At 53.0% G+C, this 20,015-nt stretch overlaps 1 protein-coding gene across 5 annotated transcripts in view; it reads right to left on the bottom strand.

Annotated features, from left to right (window-relative positions):
* Nucleotides 1-7,314: 7,314 nt before the first annotated feature.
* Nucleotides 7,315-20,015, bottom strand: part of TMC5 (transmembrane channel like 5) — a 44,547-nt gene continuing 31,846 nt past the window's right edge. For 3 of the 5 annotated variants that reach the window (XM_054714787.1, XM_054714790.1, XM_008141535.3), the window contains 5 exons: nt 18,640-18,813; nt 16,727-16,805; nt 14,019-14,123; nt 12,822-12,864; nt 12,101-12,184 (listed from right to left, as the gene is read on the bottom strand). In XM_054714787.1, coding sequence (XP_054570762.1) covers nt 12,138-12,184; nt 12,822-12,864; nt 14,019-14,123; nt 16,727-16,805; nt 18,640-18,813 — 448 coding nt within the window. In that variant the 3' untranslated portion in view covers nt 12,101-12,137. Of the gene's footprint in view, nt 7,456-12,100; nt 12,185-12,821; nt 12,865-14,018; nt 14,124-16,726; nt 16,806-18,639; nt 18,814-20,015 lie in introns of those variants that run through there. The other 2 variants (XM_054714788.1, XM_054714791.1) reach the window with 2 other exon arrangements.

Raw genomic sequence — 20,015 nt, 5'->3', positions numbered from 1 at the left:
TTCTTTTGAGACCCAATTTCGATGTCCAGTAGTTCCTTATGTGTACATGTCAGCACTGACCCCTCAGCTCTGGATGGTGGACAAATGGTGGTAATGGAGGTCCGACTCCCTCTGGTTTGGTCTCGGCCGAACCCAGGGGCACGGCGTCACCTGGACTAAGGGGCACGTGGCCTCACCCATACCCAAGGGGCGCGTGGTCTCACCCGGACCTGGGACCCAGCCTCACCCGGATGGATCCAGGGGCGCACGGCCTCACCCGGACCCAGGATCTGGCTTCACCCGTACCCAGGGATGCTTGGCCTCTCCCAGACCCAGGGGCACGTGGCCTCACCCGGGCTTAGTTGCACAAGGCCTCACCTGGATCCAGGGACACATGGTCTCTCCCGGACCCAGGGACGCCTGGCCTCTCCCCGACCCAGGGCCACTTGGGCTCACCCGGGCCTAGGTGCACGAGGCCTCATCCGGATTCAGGGACGCATGGTCTCACCCGGACCCAGGGACGCTTGGCCTCTCCCAGACCCAGGGGCACGTGGCCTCACCCGGGCCTAGGTTCACGAGGCCTCACTCGGATCCAGGGACACATGGTCTCACCCAGACCCAGGAACGATTGGCCACTCCCAGACCCAGGGCCACTTGGGCTCACCCGGGCCTAGGTGCACGAGGCCTCATCCGGATCCAGGGACACATGGTCTCACCCGGACCCAGGGACGCTTGGCCTCTCCCAGACCCAGGGCCACTTGGGCTCACCCGGGCCTAGGTGCACGGGGCCTCACCCGGATCCAGGGACACATGGTCTCACCTGGACCCAGGGACGCTTGGCCTCTCCCAGACCCAGGGCCACTTGGGCTCACCCGGGCCTAGGTGCACGAGGCCTCACCCGGATCCAGGGACACATGGTCTCACCCGGACCCAGGGATGCTTGGCCTCTCCCTGACCCAGGGCTACTTGGGCTCACCCGGGCCTAGGTGCACGAGGCCTCACCCGGATCCAGGGACACATGGTCTCACCCGGACCCAGGGACGCTTGGCCTCTCCCAGACCCAGGGCCACTTGGGCTCACCCGGGCCTAGGTGCACGGGGCCTCACCCGGATCCAGGGACACATGGTCTCACCCTGACCCAGGGACGCTTGGCCTCTCCCAGACCCAGGGCCACTTGGGCTCACCCGGGCCTAGGTGCACGAGGCCTCACCCGGATCCAGGGACACATGGTCTCACCCGGACCCAGGGACGCTTGGCCTCTCCCCGACCCAGGGCCACTTGGGCTCACCCCGGCCTAGGTGCACGAGGCCTCACCTGGATCCAGGGACACATGGTCTCTCCCGGACCCAGGGACGCCTGGCCTCTCCCCGACCCAGGGCCACTTGGGCTCACCCGGGCCTAGGTGCACGAGGCCTCATCCGGATCCTGGGACACATGGTCTCACCCGGACCCAGGGACGCTTGGCCTCTCCCCGACCCAGGGCCACTTGGGCTCACCCGGGCCTAGGTGCACGAGGCCTCACCCGGATCCAGGGACACATGGTCTCACCCGGACCTAGGGATGCTTGGCCTCTCCCAGACCCAGGGCCACTTGGGCTCACCCGGGCCTAGGTGCACGAGGCCTCACCCGGATCCAGGGACACATGGTCTCACCTGGACCCAGGGACGCTTGGCCTCTCCCAGACCCAGGGCCACTTGGGCTCACCCGGGCCTAGGTGCACGAGGCCTCATCCGGATCCAGGGACGCATGGTCTCACCCGGACCCAGGGACGCTTGGCCTCTCCCAGACCCAGGGGCAGTGGCCTCACCCGGGCCTAGGTGCACGAGGCCTCACCCGGATCCAGGGACACATGGTCTCACCCGGACCCAGGGACGCTTGGCCTCTCCCAGACCCAGGGCCACTTGGGCTCACCCGGGCCTAGGTGCACGCGGCCTCACCCGGATCCAGGGACACATGGTCTCGCCTGGATCCAGGGGTGTGTGGGCTCTCCCAGACCCAGGGGCGCTTGGCCTCGCCCGGGCACGGGATCCAGCGTCATCCGGGTCCAGGGGCACTTGGCCTCACCCGGACCCGGAGTCCGGCCTCACCTCGACCCAGGGGCATGTGGCCTCACCTAGACCCAGGGACGTGAGGCCTCACTTATACCCAGAGGCGTGTGATCACACCCAAGCCCAGAGGCGCGCAACCCCGCCCGCACCCGGGTCTCAGCGGGGCCCCGTCTTCCCGATCCCAATTCCTGCCGGTCAATCCCCCCTCAGCAATTCCCCTGGCCATCCTTCCAGAGCTCCAGTATGGCTGCTGCAGGACTCGTCGGGCGGCGGCTCGGCGAAGCTCCGGTGCACCCGGTGCATGGCGGTGGGCCAGTCTGGCGTCGCTGCGTCGGCCCTTGGGTCTGCATCGGTGGCCGGTCGCCGAGCATGCACACCTGGCCGCTTCTGGGGCGTTGAGATTCTTGACGGACTCAGAGGTCAGCAAGCGCGGAGTCTCCCACCCCATGTCTCATAGGGGCTCGTCTGTCCGTACTTGGCTGCCAGTGGAGCCGTCCCCTCAGCCGGAGACTGCCGGGGGAACTGCGCCGAGCACGTTCCAGGCCGCTGTTGTATCGCCTGAGCCATAGTTCTTTTGTGTCGCCTGAGCTGTAGTTCTTAAAGTGTGGTCTTTGGGTCACCGGCATCAGCATCATCCCACATACCCCTCTTTTATTCTAGTTGTAGAGCATCTACTCAGCCAGCCCTATGGTGGTCTTGGATGGTGTCTGCTCTGCTCTCTTGTCGTAGTCTCAAAGTTGTTGTGGTAGGCAACAATCAGGCTTCCGCCCTATGCCTCCATCTTGGTCCTCCTTTGTATAGTTAAGTCTTGATTGTTGTTGGTGTCACTGGGGGGGCGCTCTTTGTCTATAAAGGAAGAGTTGCTGTGCAGGAGACACGTTTATGGGCCGGGTCTTGGTGCAGCAAAGCTTTGGCGCTCACTGAATATTCCCGTTGAATGTGTCGCTTATGCACGTGGTTGAAATCTGGTGTCATCTCCCACAGACCACTAGATGCCCTCGTTTCTGGGTCTCCAATGGGGTGTAGATTAGCTACTGCCTTAGGCACTCAGCAAGGATTACAGTAAAAACTGTAGTTTCTTCCTCCTGTCTGAGTGGCCCTGGAGCAGTCCGACTAGAACAGCAGATCATCTGGTCCGCTGCCAGAGGGCAGGCCACCCACATGCTTAAGCCGTTGCTTGGGGCGCAGGTGTGCCTGCAAGACTTGCGGGGCAGGTCTTCAAAACGTGCGGGGCGGGTCCCAGGGCGTGGCGGGGTCTCAGGGCACCAACAGGCCATGGTGCTGCGAGCCTCGATGGCTGTGAGTCTGGTCCTTCTGCCTTCCATGTATCTAAGTCCCCTCGTTCCGCACTCCAGCGCAGCAAACACTGATTGCTGGGCGCACCTCTGCAAGAGTCCCGCCTCTCCCCGCAGGCATCTGGGTCTCCCGGGGTTCGCCAGAAGATGGGTTTCAGGGTGATGGAGAGCTAATCTCCCTTAGGTTTGGAACAAAAGCCCCTTTCCCCCGCCACCAGCCAGACCCACGCACCTCCACACCTCATCCCCTCCGATTTCGCTGGGTGCGAGGCAACAGAACAGCCTTTAACCTCCTCAGCCATCTTTTTCAAACTTCTCAATTTGTACTTCTTAATCCCTTCATTTCAGTCAACTCTACTGAAGTCTAGCGCCGCCGGGAGGTGCACGGAAAGGGCTCCCGGGCCTCCGTCCGGTGCGCGGTGCGCGCGTCCCGCGGAACCAGGCGCGCGAGGGCCGCGCGGCTGGGACGGGCGCTGGGCGGCCGCCGAGCTCCAGGCACCGCCATCGCCGTGGTCCGGACGTCGCCGCCGCGGCGTCCCCCCAATTTATACTTCTTAATCCCTTGAATTCAGTCAACTCTACTGAAGTCTAGCGTCGCCGGGAGGTGCACGGAGAGGGCGCCCGGGCCTCCGTCCGGTGTGCGGGGCGCGCGGCCCGCGGCACCAGGCGCGCGGGGGCTGCGTGGCGGGGATGGGTGCTGGGAGGCCGCTGGGCTCCGGGCGCCGCCGCTGTGGCGGCGTCCCCAGCGTCCCGGGCCGGGCGGCCTGCGGGGGCGGCGGAGTTGCGAAAGTGAGTGAGTTTCCCAGGGTTTCGCCCGGAATGGGGTTCAGTGCAATCGGAGCCGGTGCTCAGCGCACTCCGGAGCCTTTATCTCCTTCCTGCCAGTGAACTCCGGCCAGGTCATCAGCCGCCCCCTCCTCTCCGGTTCCATCCTCCCCGCAGGCTCGTGTGCTCGTGTCTCCGCCCGTTTCTCCATACCTCAGGTTTTTACGGCTTCCCCGACTGTCCCCGTGGCCTTCTCCTTCCCTCCAGCTGTGGGCATTTCAGTCCACCAACTTTCCTGTGGTTCTGGACGATGTCCGTTCTGACCTCTAGTTGTATTTTTGAAATTGTTGTGCCCGGCTGCAGGTTAGGTGTTTAACCTATGCCGCCATCTTGGTTTCCTCGCCATAATGTTATGTTGTTCAAATGATAGAAGTGGGAGTGCTTTTGAAAAATGTCCTAAGAGTGCAGATAAATTAAGGAAAAAAAATATGTGGAGATGATCTAGAACCGTACTGCTCAGGACGTGGTCCTCAGACCCATGGCCCCCTCCCTGACCTCCCAAATTAGAATCTGCTTTATAACAAGAGCCCTGGCGATTAAAGTGGAAAAGGCACCGAGTGGAGAGTAACACCACACAGGTGTAAGGCACTGCTGGTATCAGGCACGTGCGGCCATGAGCAAAGCAGAGGGCCCTCTGCTCCACGCTGAGCTCCTCAATGGTCTGTCTGGAGTGGATCAGACATGGTAATGCTTATTTTTCGACTTGGACAAGTGAGGGGGTCCTCTGAGGTGCTACCATACTGAGATACGGTTCCTATGGTGAGCTGAATTCTTACCACTTGTCCTCAATTCAAAGGTTATAAAAAAGATATGCCAGTCTGGTATTCTAGCCACTCCTTTTATAATTGAACTTCACACAAAAGCATCTCATAGTCTCCTAAGAAGTGAACTGGACCATTCGCTGAGACCACATGAAGGATCAGATTCTGCAGAAGTTCAAAAGAGGCTATCCTTTTTTTTTTTTTTTTTAATATACTTAAAACTGCCAGCTTTCAAGGGATGGTTGGAAAGCATATGCTACTTTTATCATTTTGAACTAATTAAAATAAGGGTCGGAAGAGGAGGATGGGGAATATCCCCTGAAGATTTTGATGCGATACTATGAGCTCACCTTTTGTATGTTTAATAAGTGCCTCCAGTGGCTTTTATGGTCAGGCAAGTTCGGGAAGGACTACTCTAGATCCTAGCTCAGTAGTCCTCAGACCTGGCTTTCTACTAAAACCATTTGGGGAGCTTTAAAGAAAAAATATGGATGCCTGCTTTAGTTGGTCTAGAGTGGGGCCTGGGCCTGGCTGTTGTCCAACAGCTCCCTATGTGATTCTGGGGGCAGCCAGCACTGGGAACCCTGATGCCTAAAGAGGCTATGATGGGACTGGGGGAGAGCTGGCCTCTGTTACCGTCTGAAGTGTGTTGACCCAAATTTCCTATGCTGAAGTCTGAACTCCCAGTGACTCAGAATGTAACCGTATTTGGAGATCTGGCCTTTAGTGAGGTGAATAAATTAAAAGGAAGCTATAAAGGTGAGCCCTATTCCAATTGCCTGGTGTTCTTATAAGAAGAGAAAATCTGAACACTTAAAGGTACACCAGAATCTGCACACGCGGAGGAAAAACACCGTGTGAGGACACAGCAAGAGTGCGGCCATCTGCAAACCAAGGAGACAGGACTCAGAATGAAACCCAAACTGTGGATACCAACACTTTGACCTTGGACTTCTAGCCTCCAGAACTGTGAGAAAATAAATTTGTGTTGTTTAAGCCACCCCATCCATGATATCTGGTTACGACAGCCCCAGGAAATTAATACACCCCCATCTCAAGACTAAATGTGAAAGGCATCCTCATATCCACATGTGTTTGTGAGGCCTGCAGACTTGACCTTTCTATTGTGTTTACATCTCCAGGGAAGCAGGCTTTATTACACAAGTGGGGACAAGAGATGGGGGTGAATGGAGATATAAACCGTTAGCATGTAGTGAGTCAGCAAAAATGGTGCTTTCAGAGGGAGTTCACCTTTTGATGTAGAAGCCAGAGGAACACGAACAGAATTAAGATGATACAGAGGGGGTGGGGGGGAAATCACTTCAAATACCAATTCCACAGGTTGCCTTCACTGACCCCGAGACAAGTTGTATCCCAATTGTCCCAGGGGCTCCTCCTGCACAGCACCTATACAATTATAATATTAATTATTAAGTTCCTATCTGAATTAACCTGCTGGACAGTAAGCATCTGAGGGGAGAGACTGTGTCTTGTTCACTATTTTGTTCACCACTTGGCACGTATTTGTGAAATGAATGAACACTACTAGCAACCAAAAGAAATTAATTCAGTTGATAAAGTGAATTAATGAATAACTAAGTGAATGAGAAAACGAGTCCATGATTGAACACTCATTGTATGTTTGAAATGTTTTCTAAATTCAGTTCCAATTAGATTTCATGACAGTGCTTATTAGTCAAGAGGAAATTCCCCACCTCAGGTAATTTGGTAATTGCACCTTTCTGCTGGACCCTTCAGTTTTAAGTACAGTCACAGGTCTTGGGAATCATTTGGAAAATCTGCAAAAGAATGCTATATATGTATGTATGCATATGTATACACACACACACACACATATATATTTATTCCCCACAGAAACGTATACATACATATATATTCCACACATACCACTGGTCTCATGTTTGGTTCAATATAAGACTTTGATGGTCTCGTATAAAACCTCAGAGGGCAGAGTCCCAGTCCACACTCTGACTCCCGTCCAACCCCAAAGACTCATGTATTTTTTTTTTTAAAGACTCATGTACTTGATATGCAACAGATTTCATAGATGAGACCCCTGTTTGTATTTTACCTTTGGAATATCTTTAGTTCAAAGTCATGAACAAATGCAGGTCCCACAATTGAGAGGCATCACACCCCTGACAGAGGATCACGTTTTTATTCAGGCTGTCCCACTTGTCTGAGCACCACTTTCCAAACCTTTGCCAGGTCTGGGAGGTCTCAGGGGAGAGATTTCTTAGGACCAATAACTCATATGCACATCTCTTAAAGATGAAATATATCATTCCCAGGTTATCGTTTCCAAGGTTTCTGTGAACTAGTTAAAATATTATGACAGTCTTTATTAGAAAATCCCAAATGTTTTATCTTTAAAAAAATCAGCGATTCAAGTGTAAAATAGCAGCAGGGAATGGCCAATTTTACTTCAGTATTTACACTGTGGTCAGTTTCTACTCCTACCAAATGGCTTGAATTTTCTTCCAAGAAGCTCCAAAAGTTGTTCCATCTTTATCTTCTTTCCTTTTTTTTTTTTTTTTTTTTTTTTTTTTTTTTTTTTTTTTTTTTTTTTTTTTTTTTAAATTTCTTTATTGATTAAGGTGTCACATATTTGTCCTCATCCCCCCATTCCCATCCCTCCCCTCTCCCCACACATGCCCCAATCCCCTGTTGAACATAACCGTTGGATAGGCTTATATGCATGCATACAGGTCCTTTGGTTGAACTCTCCCCCTCCCCCCACCCTCCCCCTACCCTCCCCTATCCTCCCTCTGAGGCCCGACAGTCCGATCGATGCCTCCTTGCTTCTGGTTCTGTTCTTGTTCCTCAGTCTATGCTGCTCATCCTTTCCCCTAGATGAGCGAGATCATATGTCACTAGGTATATACTAATAAGAACTGAATGTGAGACGAGCAATAATAGTTATGCTGACAGGCAAATGAATCAATCTGTAGCGAGCTTCCCCCTGGACCAACAGTTCTTTTGAGACCCAATTTCAATGTCCAGTAGTTCCTTATGTGTACATGTCAGCACTGACCCCTCAGCTCTGGATGGTGGACAAATGGTGGTAATGGAGGTCCGACTCCCTCTGGTTTGGTCTCGGCCGAACCCAGGGGCACGGCGTCACCCGGACTAAGGGGCACGTGGCATCACCCATACCCAAGGGGCGCGTGGTCTCACCCGGGCCTGGGACCCAGCCTCACCCGTATGGATCCAGGGGCGCACGGCCTCACCCGGACCCAGGATCTGGCTTCACCCGTACCCAGGGACGCTTGGCCTCTCCCAGACCCAGGGGCACGTGGCCTCACCCGGGCTTAGTTGCACAAGGCCTCACCTGGTTCTAGGGACACATGGTCTCTCCCGGACCCAGGGACGCTTGGCCTCTCCCAGACCCAGGGCCACTTGGGCTCACCCGGGCCTAGGTGCACGAGGCCTCATCCGGATCCAGGGACACATGGTCGCACCCGGACCCAGGGACGCTTGGCCTCTCCCAGACCCAGGGCCACTTGGGCTCACCCGGGCCTAGGTGCACGAGGCCTCATCCGGATCCAGGGACGCATGGTCTCACCCGGACCCAGGGACGCTTGGCCTCTCCCAGACCCAGGGGCACGTGGCCTCACCCGGGCCTAGGTGCACGAGGCCTCACCCGGATCCAGGGACACATGGTCTCACCCGGACCCAGGGACGCTTGGCCTCTCCCAGACCCAGGGCCACTTGGGCTCACCCGGGCCTAGGTGCACGAGGCCTCACCCGGATCCAGGGACACATGGTCTCACCCGGACCCAGGGACGCTTGGCCTCTCCCAGACCCAGGGCCACTTGGGCTCACCCGGGCCTAGGTGCACAAGGCCTCACCCGGATCCTGGGACACATGGTCTCACCCGGACCCAGGGACGCTTGGCCTCTCCCAGACCCAGGGCCACTTGGGCTCACCCGGGCCTAGCTGCACGAGGCCTCACCCGGATCCAGGGACACATGGTCTCACCCGGATCCAGGGACGCTTGGCCTCTCCCTGACCCAGGGCCACTTGGGCTCACCCGGGCCTAGGTGCACGAGGCCTCACCCGGATCCAGGGACGCATGGTCTCACCCGGACCCAGGGACGCTTGGCCTCTCCCAGACCCAGGGGCACGTGGCCTCACCTGGGCCTAGGTGCACGAGGCCTCACCCGGATCCAGGGACACATGGTCTCACCCGGACCCAGGGACGCTTGGCCTCTTCCAGACCCAGGGCCACTTGGGCTCACCCGGGCCTAGGTGCACGAGGCCTCACCCGGATCCGGGGACACATGGTCTCACCCGGACCCAGGGACGCTTGGCCTCTCCCAGACCCAGGGGCACGTGGCCTCACCCGGGCCTAGGTGCACGAGGCCTCATCCGGCTCAAGGGACACATGGTCGCATCCGGACCCAGGGACGCTTGGCCTCTCCCAGACCCAGGGCCACTTGGGCTCACCCAGGTCTAGGTGCACGCGTCCTCACCCGGATCCAGGGACACATGGTCTCACCCGGACCCAGGGACGCTTGGCCTCTCAGACCCCGGGGCACGTGACCTCACCCATGCCTAGGTGCACGAGGTCTCACCCGGATCCAGGGACACACGGTCTCACCCGGACCCAGGGACGCCTGGCCTCCCCCAGACCCAGGGGCACGTGGCCTCACCCGGGCCTAGGCGCACGAGGCCTCACCCGGATCCAGGGACACACGGTCTCACCCGGACCCAGTGACGCCTGGCCTCCCCCAGACCCAGGGGCACGTGGCCTCACCCGGGCCTAGGCGCACGAGGCCTCACCCGGATCCAGGGACTCACGGTCTCACCCGGACCCAGGGACGCCTGGCCTCCCCCAGACCCAGGGGAACGCGGCCCCACCCGGGCCTAGGTGCACGAGGCCCCACCCGGATCCAGGGACACATGGTCTCGCCCGGACCTAGGGGTGCGTGGCCTCTCTCAGACCCAGGGGCACGTGGCCTCACCTGGACCTAGGTGCACGAAGCCACCCGGACCCAGGGGCGCGTTACCTCTCTCAGACCCCTGGTCGCGTGGTCTCACCCGGATCCAGGGGCCCACGGCCTCACCCGGACCCAGGGTTCAGATTCGCCCGGACCCAGGGGCACATGGCCTCACCCGAACCCGGAATCCAGCTTCACCTGGACCCAGGGGCGCGTGGCCTCACCCAAACCCAGGGGCGTGAGGCCTCACCTAGACCCAGAGGCGTGTGACCACATCTGAGCCCAGAGGCTCACAGGCTCGCCTGGACTCGGGTCTCAGCGGGGTTTCGTCTTCTTGATCCCAATTCCTGTTGGTCAATTCCCTCTCAGCAATTCCTTCGGTCATTTTCTCAGAGCACCAGGGCGGCTGCCGCAGAACTCGTTGGGCGGCGGGCTCGGCAAGGCTCCGGTGTGCCCGGTGCCCAGCGGTGGGCTGGTCCGGTGTCGCTGCGTCGGCCCTTGGGTCTGCAACGGTGGCCAGTCGCTGAGCGTGCGCACCTGGCCACTTCGGGGCATTGAGATTCTTGAAGGACTCGGAGGTCAGCAAGCACGGAGTCTCCCTCCCCATGTCTCCCAGGGGCTCGTCTGTCCATGCTCGGCAGCGAGTGGAGCCGTCCCCTCAGCCGGAGACCGCCGGGGGAACTGCGCCGAGCACGTTCCAGGCCACCATTGTGTCGCCTGAGCCATAGTTCTTAAAGTGTGGACTTTGGGTCACCGGCATCAGCATCATCCTGCGTACCCCTCTCTTTTATTCTAGTTGTAGAGCATCTGCTCAGCCAGCCCCCCGGTCTTTCTGGCTGGTGTCTGCTCTGCTCTCCCGTCGTAGTCTCAATATTGTTGTGGTAGGCAACGATCAGGCTGCCGCCCTATGTCTCCATCTTGGTCCTCCTTTGTACAGTTAAGTCTTGATTGTTGTTGGTGTCACTGGGAGGAATTGTCCTCCAGGCCAATTGGCCGTGAGGACCCTCTTTGTCTATATAGGAAGAGTTGCTGTGCAGGAGACATGTTTGTGGGCCGGGTCTTGATGCAGCAATGCCTTGGCGCTCACTGAGTCTGCCTCTAGAATGCCTCCCTTATGCAAGTGATTGAAATCTGGTGTCATCTCCCACCAACCACTAGATGCCCTCGTTTCTGGGTCTCCAATGTAGTGTGGGTCAGCCACTACCTGAGGCACTCAGCAGGAAAAAGCTTCTGCTCAGCTTGGCTGGGGCGGAGCTACAGGGTGGAGCCTACAACCTTGGCTTCCTGTCAGCCCCGCCCTATGAGGCTCCTGCGTCTGTGTCCCTCTGTATTCCTTGCAAACACCTCTGAGAGAAACGCGCCCTGGAGTTTCGCCCACTGCCAAACAGTCCAGTCCCTCCCCTAATGACTCTGGACTCCCAGATTCTCGCCTGGAACTGGGTTTCAGTGTAGTTGGAACTGGGTCTCAGCGCAGTCTGGCGTCCCTGTCTCCTTCCCAGCAGGGCCACCCAGTGGCGCAGGCAAAAGTCCGTCCTCTGCGCACCTTCCAGTGCGCGCGTCTGGAGCCGCCGCTTCTCTGTGCCTCCGCCACCACAGCCCAAATTCATTCCCCCAGCGTGCGCCTGGCTTCCCAGGGTTTCGCCCGGAACTGGGGTTCAGTGCAGTCGGAACTGGGGTTCAGCACGGTCCTGAGCTTATGTCTCCTTCCCGCTAGGGCAGTTCAGTGGCGCAGGCAACAGTCCGTCCTTTGCGCCCCTTCCCGTGCGCGCCTCTGGAGCTCTGCCTTCCCCCGCTCCTCTGTGCCTGCGCCCCACAGCCCAGATTCATTCCCCCAGCCTGCGCCTGGCTTCCCATGGTTTCGCCCGGAACTGGCGCTCAGTGCAGTCGGAGCCGGCGCTTAGCACACTCCGGAGCCTTTATCTCCTTCCTGCCAGTGAACGCCGGCCAGGCCGTCAGCCGCCCCTTCCTCTCCGGCTCCATCCTCCCCGCAGGCGCGCGTGCTCGTGTCTCCGCCAGTTTCTCCATACCTCAGGCTTTTACGGCTCCCCCGATTGTCCCCGTGGCCTTCTCCTTCCCCCCAGCTGTGGGCATTTCAGTCCGCCAGCTCTCCTGTGGTTCTGGACGATGTCCGTTCTGACCTCTAGTTGTGCCTTTGAAATTGTTGTGTCCGGCTGCAGGTTAGGTGTTTCACCTATGCCGCCATCTTGGTTTCTCCTAATGTCTCTTCTTTCCTTTTTGATTGGTGTCTGGCCACCACAATAGTCATCAGGCCTTTGGACTATTTTCTTGAACTGACCTCCTAAATCGCAGGTCTGGGTTTGACACAGGAAAGAGAAGTTAGCACAGACACACGCTGCCCCCGCTCTCCAAGGGAAAGGCCAAATTGGCCTTCAAGAAGGCTCAGCTTCTCATGCCTTCCTTGCCTCCTCCTTTTAAGTTTCTTCAGTGCTGCCCCTTGAACTCCCATCGCGGGATGCTGTCAGTAAATGCTATCCCCCCAAAGAGGAGCTGAGCGGTTTGTTTCCTCCCCAGCATCCATTCCCCTTCGGGCATCAGCCACAGGTTTTCTTATGGAAGCCACTCTCCCCCAATCTCAGTCCCTGTGGTCTGAATGGTTGTTCCACCTGTATCTACAGATGAGGCCGGAGACTCAGATCTGGCCCGCTGACAGAAGAAGCGGATAAAGCTGCCTTGCAATGATTAGGAAGAGCCTCCCTGAGGAAGGAGCTGTCATGGAAAATAACCGAACAGAAAGAAACCAGGTTCTGGTGACATTTTGTGAGCCCCAGCTGTTAAAGCAAGAATTATTCTTGGGTTTTTGCTAAAGCCACTTTGGGTAGGTTCTTGCAATTGAACGAGTAACTGATCCATGAGCAATTCTGATCCTCTAGCTTAGGGTATGTCCTCCAGGTAAATTAGATCTTCTTTGGCGCCAATTCGGTTACTCACCATGAGCAGCTTCATGTTCCCTGCCGTACAAAGGGCCTGGCTCCTGAAAGGGAAGAAAGGAGGCAGCCTCGTCACTGGAAAAGAGCCCCAGGTCCTGCTGCCTAGCTGGGAAGGTTTGTGCACACCCCCCGCCCCCCATTTTAAAACCGAGGAGTGACAGATTAAGGACAAGGCTCCACCATAGAAACATCAAACATGTTTTGTTGTGTTCTTTAGGGACTGTGAGTCCATTCATTCCTTTGTCCCCATTCATGTCACAGAGCATTTACAATGTGCCAGGTAACAGATTAGGACCTGGGGCTGCAAGGGCATCGGCATGGTCCCTGCCTCCATAGGATTTAGAGTTGAGCCTCTAGAACCCTAAATGGTGCTGACAGTATTAATCGCACAGATAGTACGTGACGCAACAGTCCCTTCTGACAAAACCATAACTTCCAGAACTAGTGGCCTCTGAATTAAGATGGGTTTACTGTTTATCTGTGTTTTCCAGGACACCAGGGAAGCCAGCATGGGCTCTGGAATCAGGGTGCCAGGCATCTCGTGGTAAGAGTGAAACTAGTGAAATCTTAGGAGAGTGATATGGCAACATCCATTAACATTATGATGTGGCTGTCCTATGGCTGAAATACTTGCCTAAAATAATTATAACAAAAATGTTTCATTATGTACTGTTTTTGATCTTAAAAAACACAAAAACAATCCAAATGTCCAAATATGTGCAGACTGAGACAATGTCTGAGATATTAAGGGGCGGGGGGAGAGTTACGATACATGTGTATACTCTAGCCCCTCTTTTGTAAAAAAATAAACAAAAATGTGAGATGCATGTATGTTTGCAGCTGCCTAGGGGGAAGATCAGGAAGAGTAGACACGGAAGCACTAATACAGAGGGGTGAGATTTCAGGGCACTTCTCGTCTCGGTGGGATATACTTTTGTACGATTAGCTTTATAGGAAAGACGGATGCAGACGGCAGGAGGGCAGCTGCTTTGCTGTGTTCGCCACAATAGCCCAGCGCCTAGAGCAAGGCCAGGCGTGGAAAGTGTTGAATGAGTGAGTACGGTTTTTTAAATAAAAAAATGCAGAAACGTGCAAACACAGAAAGTGAAGTGCCCTGATGTGATTCTGGTTCCCTGATGTCCTTTTCACAGGGAGGCAAGCAGGGGCCACAGGGATCCCAGGCGGCCCCCAGCCTCACCTCCACGTCGGTCCTCTCCAGCGTGAGCGAGCTGGGGTTTGCTCTCTTGTCTGTGTCCTGCAGCTTAGTCAACTTTTCTATCAGGAACATTTTATCTTTGCCCTCCTGCCAAGAAGAAAAATGAAAACGAAAACATGAAGGATGAATGGTGATGTGGGGTTGAGAAACAAGTGGAGGAAAGGTTTATTTGTAGGCAGGTAGGGTCCATTGGATGGACACTGCCGCCATGTTTTTTTCCTGATGAAATAAGACATTTCATAGTAAAGCCAAATGATCCCCCAAAGCCTTCCTGAATTAGGATATTCCCCTCTAAAGCAATTCCCTTAGCAGGCTTGAGTAGCAGCCTTCTCCAGCCTGGTTGCTAGGAGCAGCTTACATGCCACTGTCGAAGGCCCGGGACAAATGGTTTATTGTCTCTCCCTTCCTGGCATTCTCTCTGCTCCAGAACCTGCGTGGGCACCCAGCATTGCCTGGGTCTGCCCTGTCCTCCCACCGAGAATGTCAAAGCTTATAGCTCTGCATCTAAGGACATCAAACCTATTTAATTTTCAAAGTTACCTGTGTTAATGGAATAGACCGAGTTAAGTAATTCCCTAGGTGGGAAGGGGAAGGAAGAGAGTATGCCTTCCCCAGGAGGGTGAGTCGCTTTCCTGTGAACCTATTGCAGATAAGTGAGTGGTATGTTCCACCTGAGTTGAGGTGGGCTAGCAAGCACCATTGATAGTCTGTCCAGTCCAGGTCAATCCAGTTCCCATGCCCTTGTTTTTCCTTCAATTGTCACCCGCTAATTTTAGCATCCACTAGTGGATCTCGCATGTAACAATTATTGCTGTGCTATTTGTTTTATAATGATTTTCTGTTTCCCTCATTCCTTCTACATCTATTAATTGGCATTCTTCTCTATGGAAGCACTGAATTTGGGAATTTAAGGCAATCAAATCATTGGTGAGCAAAATTCTTCTTTTATAGCGTTCCTGCTAATAAATGCAGAAGAATTCTAGAATTGGAGTATCACTATTTTGTAATCCATAATGAAATAAATGGATCTTCTCTAGGCAATCCTCATCAAAGGCTGCCAAGTCCATTAGAGATAAGGCTGAAGAGGAGCTTTACAATGGATGAGTCAGGCTAATAAAGCATGGACCCACTGATCACTCTTAACATCACACACACACAAAAGACAATCACATTTTGTACCTCAAATGCCATAAGAAACCCATAGCATCATCTATGAAGTATTCTGGCTAAAAAGTTGAGTTTGAATCTAATCAGGTCTCTACATCTCACCACTAGTTTACAGAAAATAAAAAGTAAAAAGCGCCCGACTGGCATGACTCAGTGGTTGAGCATGAACTTATGAGCCAGGAGGTCATGGTTCATTTCTGGTCAGGGCACATGCCTGGGTTGCAGGCTCGATCCCCAGTGGGGGTTGTGCAGGAGACAGCCAATCAGTGATTCTCTCTCATCATTGATGTTCCTTTCTCTCTCCTTCTCCCTCCCTCTCTGAAATCAATAAATATATATATTTTTAAAAAGTGAAAAGAAACATGCCAGCCCGGCTGGTGTGGCTCAGTGGTGGAGTGTTGACCCATGAACCAAGAGGTCACTGGTTTGATTCCTGGTCAGAGCATATGCCCAAGTTTCGGGCTTGATCCCAGTAGGGGGAGTGCAGGAGGCAGCCAATGGATGATGCTTCTCTCTCATCAATGTTTCTATCTCTCTTTCTTCCTTTCCCTCTCTCTAAAAAAAATCAATAAAAACATTAAAAAAACACACACCCCAAAACATGCCAAACACCACAGGTTGAAAATAAGATATATCCAGAATGTGGGAATTATTACAAGACAATGAACTGCTTTCTTCAACAATAAATGGCAGGAGAAGAGAGGAGGAGTGAACAGTTATAGATTGAAAGACACATTGAAGACATACCAACCAAATACAAGATATGGCACTTTTTTCAGAACCTGATTTGAACAATCCTACCTAATGTAAAAAGACACTTAATAGGACAATTGGGGAAATCTGACCATTAACTGGATATTGGATGATAGTAAGGAATTATTAAGTTTTCTTTCAGGTGTGATGATTGGTATTGTGGTTTTGTTTCTTTAAATGACTGTATATCTTAGGCATATAGAAGTTTTTACAGATAAAATGGTAAAAGTCCATGATTTTCTTTAAAATAACCCAGAGATTTGAAGTGAAGGGATAGTGGCTAGATGAAATAAGAACATACAATTGCTGCCCTGGGGCACAAAAGTGCCAGTGGTTATAGCATCGGCTTGTGCACTGAAGGGTTGCCGGTTCAATTCCTGGTCAAGGGCATATACCTGTGTTGTGGGTTCGCTCCTCAGCCCCAGTCAGGGCAAGTGTGGGAGGCAACCAGTCAATATGCCTCTCTCACATAGATGTCTCTCTCTCTCTCTCTCTCTCTCTCTCTCTCTCTCTCCCCTCCCTCCCTTCCTCCCTCTCTCCCCCCCACACTCCTTTCCTCCCTTCCATGCTCTATGAAAAACAACGGAAAAAATATCCTCATGTGAGGATTAACAACAACAACAAGAAAAAAGAATACACAATTGCTGATGGCTGTCAGGGTGGGTTGTGGGGGCTCATTTTACTATTCTGTTTGGGAATAAGTTTGAAAATTTCCATTATAAAATGTTAAAAAGGGGGAAAGGATAACAGGTGGGTCCAACAGAACTTACATTAATGATCTGTTCATGGAGCAGCCTGATCATAATCTTCCTTCCCTCTGTGATCTGCCAGTAAAGATAGGTGATGATTCTGGAAGAGATGAGAAGAAAATATGGCAGACATTTTGCAGGCTCTGAATTACAATTGGGTGCAAAGGAATTGAAATATTTGCTTTAAAATTGATTTGTTCCTGGAAAGTTGTGTCTGGTTGAGTTATAGGGGAGTACATTATAGCAATGGCTGCCCCCATTCTTCACATGGAATCACCTGAGAGGTGGTACAAGGACTCACGCCATGGCCCATCCTCAGATCAATTCATTGAGCTTCTCTGACTGTGGGGCCAGACATCACCATTTAAAAACAAACAAACATGATTCTAATGTGGAGCCAGCATTTGTGAATCTGGATGGTGCTATTCAGACTTGAATGTGATACAAATTTCCTGAGACTTTGTTAAAATGCAGGTGCTGGTTCTGCAGGTCTAGCCTGAGACTCCACATTTCATTTTAAAAAAATATATTCTTTATTGATTTCAGAGAGGAAGGGAGAGGGAAAGAGAGATAGAAACATCAATAATGAGAGAGAATCATTGATTGGCTGCCTCCTGCACGCCCCACACTGGGGATCGAGCCCATAACTCAAGCATGTGCCCTTGACTGGAATTGAACCTGGGACCCTTCAGTCCACAGGCTGGTGCTATATCCACTGACCCAAACCAGACAGGGCAGTTTCCAGATTTCTAACAAGCTCCCCAGTGAATTAGGAGTTTGAAGGAGCAAGACACTCGGAGAACTTTCCATTTTAAAGAGGCCAATGGCAGCCTAGTGTTGGGGAGGAAGGCCTGACGGAGAGCCTGGTTGTGTGTCCACACGAGGACTTGCAATCTCAGATGCCATCAGGGCTGGGCTTCCAAGAGGGACAGCCACTGGTCAGCCAACCAGGTGTTCATGCAGGAAATGGGCCCAGTCTTGTCAGATTTACTTGTTTACAAGAAGTCAGAAGTTGATCTTTTTCTATTTGAAAATGAAAATACACCATCCTATGCCTCAATAATGCCCAACCCATTCTAATACGTTACAATCTCAGAAGGAATCACACATATAACTGTCCTAAGCATTCTCATATCCTTCTTTAAAAAATTATAGTTTCATGTTATCTCTTATGAGGGACAGAGCAGGTATTGCTTTCTTCATAAAACAGGCCAAAAAAAACCCCTCACCACACCCTAAATAATATTAAACATTAAAAAAACAACACTTCGCCTGCCGGTTTGGCCGGTGTGGCTCATCGGTTGAGCATTGACCCTGAACCAGGAGATCAAGGTTCAATTCCTGGTCAGGACACATGTGGGGTCCCCAGTAGGGGGCATGCAGGAGGCAGCCAACCAATGATTCTCTCTCATTATTGAAGTTTCTATTTTTCTCTTCCTCTCCCTTCTTCTCTCTAAAATCGATAAAAACATATTTTTAAAAAAACCCCAAAACTCAAGCGCAGCCCTGGCTGGTGTGGCTCAGTGGTTGGAACACCGGCTCAAGCACCAAAGAGTCTTGGGTTCAATTTCTGGTCAAGGGCACGTACCTGAATTGCAGGTTCCATTCCCGGTCCTGGTAACACGTGGGAGGCAACCAATCCATGTTGCCTCACATTGATCTCTCCCTTTTTCTCTCTCCCTCCCTTCTTCCCTTCTGCTCTCTCTAAAAAAAAATCAATGGAAAAAGATATCCTTGGGTGAGGACTAACAAAAAACAACAAACAAATCAAAAAAACAAACAAACAACAACAAACAAATAAACAAAAGTCAGGGGCAGAGTCAGGATCATCCAGAGCACTGAGCTGTTCTGTAGCCCTTCGTTTCCCCACCCAACATCCCTGTGGCTGTCCACGGGCTGTGTCAGCAAAGTGCTTGCCAAGGTGCCCCACTTACAGTACGATAAGGGTGAGGATGAAAAAGAAGTGCACGCTGCCGATGAGGTTCCGGTAGATCCAAACCACCCACAGGTAGCTGGGGCTTTTACTCAGGGTGTCGATCCAGCTGTAAATGGAGTGAATGAAGAAGGGCAGTCCTCTAAAGGGGCCACAATCAGCCGACGGTTTCAATCTGGTAAAACAAGGGACAGAAAAACGCCTCTAGTGCGAGACTCTGGTCAAGTGTGAGCTACAATCAGGCTGCCCTTCCTAGGCTCTGGAATCAGCAGTTCTTGCCTGATTCACACCTCCCTTCCAGAGGAAACCTCCTTCTCCCAGCCCCAGCTGGTATATTTCATACTCGTAACCCACACTCTGAGGACCAGCGCTCAGACAGGAGCATCATTTGAGCCAAAGGTGGTCAATTCACGGTAGCCCCTGTGGGACCCTGTCTCAAAGAAATGAACTGGGGCAACCAGATTCTCTTTCTTGGGGACTTGAACTCAGAAATAGGAAGAAGGGACCCTGTAACCTATGGAACCTGAAGGTGTGGCAGTGATGGCCACGTGCACTCACTTGTTATGAAGAAGCAGAAACTAGAGGGCAACAAGGAACTGGTTAGGAAGGAAGCAGGACATTGTGAAACAGAGCAGCAAGGACATTGTGAAACAGAGTAGCCTGCTCTGCAGCCACTTGAATTGCCAATGGTTCCAGTTCCACATGTATCCTAAAAAATCAACTCCTTCCTTCTTTCTTTCCTTCCTTCCTTCCCTCATTCATTCATTCTAGTTTTATTGCACTTGTACCAGTCACTGTGCTACATACTTAGCCCTGGAGAATGCATAGTAAACAAAACAGACATGGTACCTGCCCTCACAGATGTCTGTTCTAGTGGGAAAGATGGACAACCAATGAGCAAACAATTAACAAAGATTCAAACAAAGGCATTTCTGACTGTGAACTATGGAACGAAGAAAAGAAATTGGCCTGGGAGAATGTAGAGGTGGAACTGACAATAGACAAGGATGGTCCTGAAGGTCAGAATTTGGAGATGACTTTTGAACCAAGAACCAGAGGATGGAAAGAAGGTCTCCAAGCAAAGGGGATGGGGAGAGGTCTTCAAATAGAGAATCCTACTCCATGTGGGGAGGAGCTCTCAGAGTCTCAGGAATGGAGCAAGAGCCGTGGGGCCAAAGGAGGAAGGAGCCGATGGGGCTGAGGTTGGAGAAGTAGGAGAGAGCCTGATCAGACAGGGCCTTTCCGTTTATTTAGATGCAGCTCTGTTCTCCAGGTGGAGGAACTGGCCTTTCTCCATTTTGCGGAAAGTGAGGAAGCTGAGCCAGTCATGAGGGTGGGCCCCTAACTCAGACTTTTTCCCTCCCTTGGATGTAGTGT

Source organism: Eptesicus fuscus, chromosome 4, assembly GCF_027574615.1.
Source record: "Eptesicus fuscus isolate TK198812 chromosome 4, DD_ASM_mEF_20220401, whole genome shotgun sequence".
NCBI lineage: Eukaryota > Metazoa > Chordata > Mammalia > Chiroptera > Vespertilionidae > Eptesicus > Eptesicus fuscus.
Note: the sequence above shows the minus strand (reverse complement) of the source record. Positions and strands in the feature narration are given on the sequence as shown.